This window comes from Glandiceps talaboti, chromosome 2 (genome assembly GCF_964340395.1).
Source record: "Glandiceps talaboti chromosome 2, keGlaTala1.1, whole genome shotgun sequence".
NCBI lineage: Eukaryota > Metazoa > Hemichordata > Enteropneusta > Spengelidae > Glandiceps > Glandiceps talaboti.
In genome coordinates this window covers 1,289,722-1,301,824 of record NC_135550.1, presented here as the reverse complement: position 1 = coordinate 1,301,824, position 12,103 = coordinate 1,289,722, and the positions used below count along the sequence as shown (strand labels likewise).

The following is a 12,103-nucleotide window of genomic DNA, read 5'->3' as shown; positions in this document are numbered from 1 at the left end:
TACCATAGTCACCATTTTATAACAAAAATCTACTGTTATGAAAAATTGCACAAAATCTCAGAAAAAAATGACTGGGAAATGCACACAAGAAAAAGAAAAAAAGAGGATTTTGAGGTTAGCTATAAATAATTCCAGTGTCTTACAGCTGTAACCCTGGAAAATTTTAATGATGAATGAAATAAACTAGGGATCTAAAATAATTTTGAGGCAATTTGAATTTCAATTTTCTAACAAATTTACAAAGTCAACAACATTCAACTTGTACTAGTTGTGGTAGATATATATAGGGAAGAAATGTATTAATCGCCATCTTAGTTTCCGTAAGGCGACAATCTCAAGTACCCGGAAGAGAGTCATTCTCGATCTCAGCCATACGTTACAGTGGTAACACTTGTTCATGTTCGGTTACCTTTCACAAAGAAAACACAACGAAATGGTTGAAATGATCTTTTTTTTATTTCTTTTCATCACAACAACAAAATCTGCGTGATCAAAAGTGTTGTAAACTAAACCAGAAAGAATTATCGGACTGGCTAAACTTCCCGATGAACTGGAGTAAGGTCCTACTACTTCCAAGTAAGCCTCGATAGTACTATAGTATGTGAGAAAATCGTCTCAAACTAGCGATACAACTTTCAAAATATAACTTGACATGTCTTCATTTGTTAGAGTTATACAATTCAATACGGGTTTTCACTCGAAAACAACAATTCTGTGAATAATGACACTCTGAACGCAGCGATGTTACCACTGTAACGTATGGCTGACAACGACTTGCTTCCGGGTTAGTCCCTCGTGCATCCGGGTACCTGGGATTGTCGCCGTACTACTTGAAACTGGAACAAGTTGAATGTTGTTGACTTTGTAAATTTGTTAGAAAATTGAAATTCAAATTGCCTCAAAATTATTTTAGATCCCTAGTTTATTTCATTCTTCATTAAAATTTTCCAGGGTTACAGCTGTAAGACACTGGAATTACTTATAGCCAACCTCAAAATCCTCTTTTTTTCTTTTTCTTGTGTGCATTTCCCAGTCATTTTTTTCTGAGATTTTGTGCAATTTTTCATAACAGTAGATTTTTGTTATAAAATGGTGACTATGGTATAAAAGTACAATACATTACCAACTTCTGTGTAAAATGTGTTTTATAGTGAGACATCATATGAAACCACTAACCACTTTATTGCATCGCTAAAACAAAACTGCATAGTGACTCGAAGAGCTGAAGACCTGAACCACTTCTACATGTCACCAAAATAAAAAATTAAATTAAAAAAAACAACAGCGGAGCTATTCTGACCGATAGGTCGCTTGTATACCATAGTCACCATTTTATAACAAAAATCTACTGACTTGCTTCCGGGTTAGTCCCTCGTGCATCCGGGTACCTGGGATTGTCGCCGTACGGAAACTAAGAAAGATGGCGACTAATACATACATCGTCTGATATTTTAATTCACATTGTTTCTTGTGACCGGCGCCTGTCAGCAGACTCTGCCATTTTTTTCATCATTCCATTGTATTTAAACCTTGTACTTGACATTTCGCAATATTTATAATTCTTAACAAAATACCTCAACATGCCTCACTTCGCTCGTACTCAAAGCAGCCCCGCGCGTAGTCCTGCTTGCATACGGAGGAATTCGGGACTCGATTTTAAATAACTAAATTTAGTAGGATCGTTGTGTTCAAGAATTTTCGGTTGAAAACAACTGATTTGACCAGAAGCTGAAGCTGACCTCATTTGACCGGGCGATTTTCCACCGCAAGTAACAACACAGGACGTTCTTGGTACTCACTAAAATCACACTTCAGACCCACTATGTCTTCAGATAACATGTAACTTGTGATTAATTCTATATTGTCGTGCAATTTGGAGTGACAGTGAACCAGAATGAAGACAACTTGCGTAAGGAAGGCATGCCTAGGCATGCGGTTGAAGTTATGCAAGAGCAGTCTCACTGCCGACTGTGAATCGACCAAACTTTGTTTATTGGCCGACAGTCACATGTAAAGTTAAACGACATGAACGTGTCTTCCCATTTCCAAATATTTGGCAAGTAAAAATAATTAAAATAATTACAACTTTAATTTGGCTTCAGACTTTGCATTATGTTTTGCGTATCTTTATATCATATAAATCCGAAAAGGTTCTCTCTAGTCATGTCAGTGATCATACCGGGGCTGCTTTGAGTACGAGCGAAGTGAGGCATGTTGAGGTATTTTGTTGAGAATTATAAATATTGCGAAATATCAAGTACAAGGTTTAAATACAATGGAATGATGAAAAAAAAAATTGGCCGAGTCTGCTGACAGGCGCCAGTCACAAGATACTCTGTAAATTAAAATATCAGACAATGTATGTATTAATCGCCATCTTAGTTTCCGTGCGGCGACAATCCCAAGTACCCGGATGCACGAGGGACTATATATAAACCTGGAAGCAAGTCATTGTCAGCCTTACGTTACATTGGTAACATCGTCCGAGAAATCGCTACGTTCAGTGTGTCATTATTCACAGAATTGTTGTTTTCGAGTGAAAACCCGTCTTGAATTGTATAACTCTAACAAATAAAGACATGTAAAGTTCTATTTGAAAGTTGTATCGCTAGTTTGAGACAATTTTCTCACGTACTATAGTACTATCGAGGGTTACTTGGACTTGGACCTTACTCCAGTTCATCGGGAAGTTTAGCCAGTCCGATAATTCTTTCTGGTTTAGTTTACAACACTTTTGATCAGGCAGATTTTGTTGTTGTGATGAAAAGAAATAAAAAGAAAAGATCAACCATTTCGTTGTGTTTTCTTTGTGAATGGTAATCGAACATGAACGAGTGTTACCACTGTAACGTATGGCTGAGAATGACTCTCTTCCGGGTACTTGGGATTGTCGCCGTACGGAAACTAAGATGGCGGTTAATACATTTCTTCCCTATATATATCCACCAATCTGATTGAAATCCGATGTGGTCAAAGCGGCTAGATGTCCTTATTTACCTCTATTCATCGTGTAGTAATGTTTGTTTTGTTCGGCGTGATCGCCACCTTCCCGGTGTAATCTACAATCCCATTGAACGTGGACAATATTGTAAGGATTTCTCAACCAATCAGTACGCTTCTTTCAAAATCATTTAGAGATACAGTTGCCACCACCGACTCATGCAGTGAAGCCTTTAGTAGGTACCCAGCCGGGCCGTAATCACTCTTTGTATCATCATGTGTATTTGATCTTGGGGTAGACTTTCGACTTGAAGGAAATGGCACCATGTGTGTATGAGTGTAGATCCAGCAAGCTGAGTCAACTACTTATTTTATTATACATGGTTTTTGTGAGGCGCCGTGTCATTTTAAAACTGACGCACAACAAATGTAATTCCTTGGGGGTGGGGAGTTAAGATTTTCGTTTTTGTGTGCGTCAAAATCACTACAGGGATATTTAATTCATACTAAGATGGAATCAAAAGAGGCAATGCTATTTTGCTACTCTTGAAAATGACAGTCAGAAACTTTGCTGACATACACGTACGGAGTGAGATGCATGTTGTTCTGAAATAACTGTATGGCCAAGTAACCCAGCAAATGAATGACAAAAACAACCACATGAATGCTACGAAAACATGATTTTATTATTCACCCACACCTAAACAGAAGTTCCTGAATTCAAGAGAATTTTTTTCCGTTTGTTCAGTCATCACAACTAAAAATGATGGTACATGAGGAACGCACGTGTCAACCAATTTCGTGCGACTAGGATGATTTACTGACAATGCCCATACAGGCATCATAACTATTAGTAAGGGGCGACATCAAAATAAAAAACATCGTAATTACGCGTCGTAACGTGTAAAGACGAGTAACTACTAGTAGTTACGATGTACTACGATGAATATTCATAAGTCTCAACACATATTCATGTACTTTAGGTTGTAGACAATAAAAAGTAAACACCTATTGTCCATTATTCATGAGCCCAAACTATGATCATTTACGCGTAGTCTTCATGGTGAAAAAAATAACGAAACAAAAAGATTTTCTTTTCTGTGCAAATCAGTTTCACTCTTACTTTTTTCAATGTTATTGATTCCGATGCCTTCTATGGCATTCGTACAGTCGGCTAGTCAACTAAGTGTTTCAGATATATTCAGATGTTTACCTAATATGTCTTGCCTAAAAATAACTTGAAGAAGAATTTTTATTCGAAACGTCGGATTTTACATCTATTTATTCGGACTGCCTCACAAGTTCCTTATGCACTTCTCGGCTAGTCAACAAACATGTCGACCATTTTCGTCTGGCTGATGAACGGTGCATTGATCGTGTTAGATTCGAGTCGCAGGATTCGTCAGTCGAATTCGAACATTGTCCACAAAAACAAATTAAAAACTAAAGCTTGTCTCTCATTAATATGTCGTTTGATTTGATTGATTTATAAGTCACCTAAAAACATTTTGTTTCTTCAAAATTTTGAGGAAAAATGTCATTTTTATAACGAAATTTCGGGTTACGAATAACTGAATACGTTCATCACTTGCGTCTCTATGTTTATCTACCGACATCACGCCACGTTTTGCTGAACATTGTGATTTCTCAACTCAACCCCATCATTTAGGAATGTTACTGGACTGAGAAACATAAAAAATTAGTTATTCCGTTATTCAAATTCCGGTATTCGATGATATAAAAGTCAAAACTGCACTTCCGCAACCCGAAATTCAATAGCATTTCTTGGCCCTACCATGGCCGCCAAGCGTGAGCTCGTAAGTTGTACTGTTAGTTTGTTGACCGTGCAAAAAACAAAAAGAAAGTCTAGCCGCGATTGATGCTTTGAGAGTCACACAATTGTATGATAATCTTCCTCAAAGATTTACTGTTAACCCAGGACTGTTACAATATTACGTTCATGCGTCAACCCAGGACTGTTACAATATTACGTTCAAGCGTCCATCACAATGAATTTCGAATACATACCGCGCCATCATGTTCGTGAAAAGATTTACTGAATATTGAAACTTTGATTTCGTGCGTTTCTTATTGGTTGTTTTTATGAATATCGCCCATGAACTTGCACTCATAAAAACATGTACAGTACTAGATAGAAAACGATGTCATCATTGGAAACGAGGAAGGTGAGAGTCGCTATCTATTGTGTGTTGGTGATAAAAAATTATGCATATCTACGCTCAAAGACGACATCTTTGCGGGAAACAAAGAAAAGTGAACTGATTATCTATTGTCAGTTATTCATGAACTTGAACACCTCACTATCTCCTGTTTCACGTAGTACATAGTAACTACTCGTAGCTACTCGTCACTACTCGTGAGGACGCGTAATTACGATGGGTTTGATTTTGATGTCATCCCTAAACATCATTTGCTTTGAACAATTCAAATATTCTACATACCACTTGACTACATATTGACAAATTACAATAGATGAAATGGATTAGATGTGTTACAATTAACATTGTACATTCCGAGACAGCTAGCTCACCTCAACTATATGTATTCATAGCCAATCCAGATACACTTCTCTAACCTGAACTTCAATTTACAGGAATCACACATATAGAACTTTGGTATGTACCATCCACATTGGTATGTATAATTTATCACTAACTACGTTATCAAACCTCTGTGGAGATAAAAGTATACACAAAGAGGGGGTTTGTTATATTACAGTGCCCATATTGATAAGAAAATAATATTTACTTGATTTTCTTATTAATGAAAAAACTTTAAACTATATACCTACTTCGAAAAAGAATATGAAACACATACACCAAGTCAATGTTTGAGAATAAATAAACAACAAAGAGTTTGTTGACTAAATTAGAGTAATAACATTCAATCAATAGCTAATAAAAACACAGGCACATAAGTCAAACTATTTTTGCATTGTGATGTTTCAATATGTGCAGACAGAATGTGAGATGGTGAGTACCTGGTATCCTTAGTATAGTTAACAATCCCATTCACATGCATGAAGCTATATTAATTACATGACATTTAAATTTAGGTTATTCTGTTTAGTATTTTGCACTTTACTAAATTACAAAAACAGACCAAGTATATTTATCAAATTTGTAACTGGTATACAGACATTGATATAAGCTACTAAAAAGACATGCAACAGATGTTTGAAATTCCGATAAATACCAATAAATACCAATATCTAAACGGCAATGTTGTAAGGCTGCCAAGTCTGTCACCACTGCAGTTGGGCTTGAAGCTCTTGATAAGTTTCGGTCACATAATTTGAATTGCTGTAAAGAAGAAAGGTGTGGATCATTCCGATTGACTGTTTACCGAGTGCATGTTTCCTATTACATGTAATAGTAATGGCTTAGATACGACAGAGATACTCAGGTTCCCCCCTGTACTAACACTGTAACAGTCAGGGTTGGCCCCACTTTAATAAAATCCCCAAATCTCCTAGAAAACATCTAGAACACATAACGCTTACGATTATAATAATTATTATCCATTGTCTAACGTTACGTAGGTCAGATGACCAACACCTGCGCTAAACCATGAACATGAACGAGAGGGCTGCCATTTTGAAAATCGACAAAAATAGCTTGAATGTGCATTAGAATTGTTCCTACTATTATAAAGAATCATTTCATTGCTCATCAGCGTAATCTTTGTAAAATAACTGAAAAATTCAGCACGATTTCCGGCAACTTACCGTTCCGTTCAGCCTTCCGTTCATCCATACACGCTGATGGCTTCACAAAACTTTGTCAGTATCCCAAGGTTTCATGTCAGACTATCTGATTAGTTTTAAACTGATTTCCTGACGAGCGCCGTCCAATCAAGTCAAGGGTTAAAAAACGTTTTGTTTAAAAGAGTAGCGAAAGAAACTCGAACATTGCTCGTTGGGGGCAGAAAACGCTACCCATGCTTCACTGTGCGAAATTATGCGGGAAAGAACCTGCGGAGTAAACTTTAACATTCTCTGTATCTTACTGCAAGCACAAGAGAACTTAAACAACAACATTTATGTAACAAAAAGTTATATTTCTCTAGCTTTTACTGAATATTTGGTATATTGATGGTTGACTTTAAAAGAATCATGCGCTTGAAAATCACAAAAATACCGCCAATGGCGTTGTAGCACAACTGTACAGTTTTTAAAAATGCTAACATGCGAACAATAAGTGTTCATTTGGTGAATGACTATCCAGTTGCCTATCAAACCATGTTGCTATCTTTACGATATATGCTATCATTTGGCTGTTGCTATGGATGTGGTCTTGTTGCTAGGCATATTTACATACATTTTTTGAATGTTTATTCAATTGTCTATTAATCTCCATTGTTATCTTCACAATATATGTGATCATTTGGCTGTTGCTATGGGCGTGGTCTTGTTGCTAGGCACACTTGCATACATTTTTTGAATGTTTATTCATGTCTTTCTATTCCTGTTGTTATCTTTGCAATATACATGATTATTTGGCTGTTGCTATGGGCGTGGTCTTGTTGCTAGGCAAATTTACATACATTTTTTGAACGTTTATTCAATTGTCTATTAATCCCTGTTATCTTTGTGAAATACACGACCGTTTGGCTGTTGCTATGGGCGTGGTCATGGTTGCTATGGTATTTGCATACATTTTTTGAATGTTTATTCATTTGCCTACCATATGATGTTGTTATTTGACCAAAATATACTGCGATTTGGTTGTTGCTAAGGGCGTGGTCATGGTTGCTAGGGCCAATTTTGTCAAAATGTTTTGAAGAATAACATGCAGAAACATCTCGCCAAGTTTCAGACTCGGTGACCAAGTACTTTTTGAGATATAAGTTTTTGACCAAAAATGAACATTTTTACACCTTATTTGCATATCACTCATGGAATCATGGTATGCTTAAGATTTCTTTGTCCATACATCCCTAGATACATTCCCATTAAATTTCAGCCCAATCTGCTCAGTAGTTTTGGAATTATAGATTTTTAACCCAAAAGACACATTTTTAGCCCTAATTTGCATATCACTGATGGAATCATCCCGTCATGGACAAATCTTACTTTACATCCCCTTAAGAATGTTCCCACCAAATTTCGCACCAATCTGCCCAGTAGTTTCTGAGTTTAAGTTTTTTGACCAAAAATCACATTTTTTGACCCAAATCACACATCTGTGATGCGATCATTTTGATTTGAACAATTTCCCAACTAGACACCCAAGGTAATGGACCCACCAAATATCATGGCAATCGGTTCAGCAGTTTTTGAGTTTAAGTTGTTTACACACACACACACATGCACACACACACACACACACAGACAGACAGACAGACACACACACAGACAGACAGACAGACAGACAGACGCCGGGCGATCCCTATAGCACTACTGAACCTCAGTTCAGTTGTGCTAAAAAACAATATTTACTGCTCTAGTCAATTTTTGATAATTTTGATAGTTTGCGCGCCATTTTTTTCCATGGAATAATATCAATATGATTGATATTATTATTATGTAAATGCACACTGGTCAAGAAATTACTTTTCTCTGAATTTAAGCAAAAAATAAAACAGTTGGTGCTTTACTAACGAAAATTATGGCCTATAAAATATGCATTTTGTTCAATTTCACCAATAAGGCCTCTGGCCTCCCTATCTAATACAGCACGCTACCATGACTGGTGGCAATTCTCTGTAAACATCCATTGTGGGGCTGACTGCTTGTTCAAAGATAACAACAGGGATTCTTAGACAAGTGTTCAAACATTCTATAAGTGCATGCAAATGTGCCTAGCCACAAGATTACTGTCATGGCAACAACCAAATAATCATGTACATTGTATATTTCAAAGAAAACAACAGGGATTAATAGACAAACAAATAAAAGGTCAAAAATATATGCAAATATACCTAGCAACAAGACCATGCCCATAGCAACAGTCATATGATTATATAACAAAAATAACATCAGGGATTCATAGACAAGTAAATGAACATTCAAAAAATGTATGCAAATATGTCTAGCAACATGATCATTCCAATAGCAACTGCCAATTGATTCCATATATTGCAAAGATAACAACAGGACAGGATAGGCAACTGGACATCATTCAGCAAATGAACACCTACAACAAAAAATTTATACTTAGCATGGATCAGCATGTGGGTAAACATTTTACAAAACTGTACAGCTGTACTACAACTTATTGGCACTATTTTATGCAACGATTGTTGGAAACTTCTATTTCATCCAATTGCCCCATGATATATAAGGGGAGAGATAGCACTTGCTTGGTCAGTTTTGTGTCTATCATCATCAATTGATGGATGTTGGGCTATGCTATGCTAAACCACATTATGACACATAAACGTCCAAACTGTACTTTATCTGTCACATGTAAATACAGATCTGTCAACATCAAATGTTTATATTTCACTTTTGTAGGTTGTGAGACAGGAAGACATTGCAGAATTCTTTGAAACAATGCAGGCCAGAAAGAGACAGAGAACAGATGATGGACCACAACTGCAGCATTTTTGTCGCTAAATGAGGGTCACTATATATAATAGTGAGAAGGACAAAAAACGAACAAAGGTCTAAGAAAAAATTTCATATACTAGTATTTGTACTTTATTATTTAGATCACTACATACATACTGCCATTTCTCATTTTCAATCACAAATTAGGTCAGTAAGAGTTGTCAACAAATTTTGTGGATTAAAGCAGATGCTTACAAGACAGTCTATTTGGTTATGTTGTAGCACAAAGTCATGAACTCAATTTTTACCTCCCATATAAGGGGAGCTTATGTTATGCTTTTCTCTGTGTGTGTGTGTGTGTCTGTCTTTCTGTGGACACAATATCTCAAAAACTGCTTAATCAATTCTAATGAATCTAACACATCTTCCATTACAGGCCATGGACAAAACTAGTTCTGCTGAACTATTTCCATGGTCCACATCAGATAACAATTGTGTATTTCTTTTGTACTCATTTTGTATATTTGTTTCATATGTTTCTTTGAAATGGTAGCTTATTTTTGTTATCTTGTGAATTAAATTTCATTCATTCATTTTCATTCATATGCTAATCACATGAGCTGATTAGATTTTGGTAAACATCCAATGAACATTGATTAGTCATTTGCATAATTGATGGTCTTTAGCAATTAGTCTACATCTTATGGACGCAACATAATTAGGTACAAAAATTGTGTCATATATAGTTTATTAAATGATTTGCATAATTAATGAGATGCAGTAATTATTCTATATCTTAAATATGCACACTTCAAATTCCGCAACATTTGGTACATACATTTTTTGTACATCAACCATAACAAAACACACATGTTCTAAAAAGCTAGTTGGCGTAGTTTTTAGTTTTTAATGAGTAATGTGTGTAATTAATTATTTTTCAGTAATTAAGCCACATCTAAACAATACAAACTTCAAATTCGTCAACATTTGGTACATACATCAAACATAATAACACACATGTCCTGTAAAGCCTGTTGGTATTATATTTAGTTTTAATGAATAAGTTGCATAATTAATGATATTTGGTAAGTAAGCCATATCTATAGAATGCAAGCTTCAAACTTCATATAATTTGGTATATTTATCAACCATAACAATACACACATATCCTATAAAAGCCCATTTGGATAGTCTAGTTTTAATGAGTAATTTGTATAATTAATGATTTTCAGTAATTAAGCTATATCATAACAAAAAAATCAAATTTCACTTAACTTGGTACATACATAACAAATCATGTGTTTGGTGTAGTTTTTGGTGCTTTTACAACGGGCTCCATCCGTGCATGCATGATATATGTGATATATTTGCATATAAAGTAATGATTTTTCAGTAATTGGGCAATAACTAAGCAAGCTCCAAATTTCATATTGTTTCATTTAATTAATTTTCCAGTGAATGATGTACCCCATGTATAATACCTATAGCTCAGAATTTTGCAATTAAACAATATGTGACGGTAACACCAAAAATTTGCCCTTACAGTAGGCATTCAGTTTAAATCTGGCAGTAGTTTATGTCAAATTGCGTTATGTCATCAAGTCTCAACTGTAGTTTTCATTTACCTACTAATATTCCAGACATTATTAGTGGCATGAACACATGCAATCTAAGAAAAGTATTGTTGCCTACTGCTATTTGAATAAAGCAGTACAATGTATGTGGAATGAGTAGACATAAAAATGAAAAGTGACATTTGAATAGACTGCAGTTTTGTGGAGCCCAAGAGATCATCATTAACAAAATAAAACCTATTTGTTTGTGTTGTCATGGCAAATTGCACACAAGAGATAAGTATCATCCTGGAATAAAATTAATAAAGATTTTAGCTGAACTTTACCTAATATATGGTGAGGAGTTTGTTCTTTGAGATTTATATGTCTTTGATATTTACAGATTTATTTGCACAATGTATGTATGACTGTGTGTGTGTGTGTGTGTGTGTGTGTGTGTGTGTGTGTGTGTGTGCGTGTGTGTGTGTGTGTGTGTGAACGACTTAAACTCAACAACCGCCAGGCCAATCGTTTTGGCATTTGGTGGGGATGTTCCCTTTGGTGTCTTGTTGAGAAATTGTTCATATGAAAATGATTGTACCAGAGGTATACATTTTGCATCAAAAATGCAATTTGTTTTAGAGACACAGAGCTTGCATTCTCAAAGCAAAGTGCAAGTTATAGTTTTACTGATGTCATGGAATCTTTAAATCTTTAATGGAGTAACTCCCGCCTTGGTCTGAATGGCACCATGGGGTTGTCTCACCTACTTGTCAATCACACCAAGATTAACATGTTTCAGAATAGACTGTTATTAGCACAGCTGAACTCTATTCATTCCTGATAGGATTATACATGCTATAGATCTGATAGAGTGTCTTGTCCATCTATCTGTCTGCCTATATGTGAATGACTGAAAGTCAATAACCACTGGCAACATCAACTCCAGGTTATAAATAGACATACACCTACCACATACAACTAGTGTGTGACTACACTGTTGTGTTTTATTCACATTCCATAGAACAAGGAATACAAACTCAAGAAAGTGTACACAGGTATATATGTTACACACAATCTGTGAAATTGACCAATT

The 12,103-nt window shown here is 35.7% G+C and overlaps 1 protein-coding gene across 1 annotated transcript in view; it reads left to right on the top strand.

The window, feature by feature from the left end:
* The window catches only part of LOC144453777 (putative E3 ubiquitin-protein ligase UBR7), an 81,907-nt gene extending 70,568 nt beyond the window's left edge, over positions 1-11,339 (top strand). The window contains exon 10 of the mRNA XM_078145129.1: positions 9,419-11,339. Within this exon, the coding sequence (XP_078001255.1) occupies positions 9,419-9,520 (102 nt within the window). The 3' untranslated portion in view covers positions 9,521-11,339. The remainder of the gene's footprint in view (positions 1-9,418) is intronic.
* The last annotated feature ends 764 nt before the right edge of the window (positions 11,340-12,103 follow it).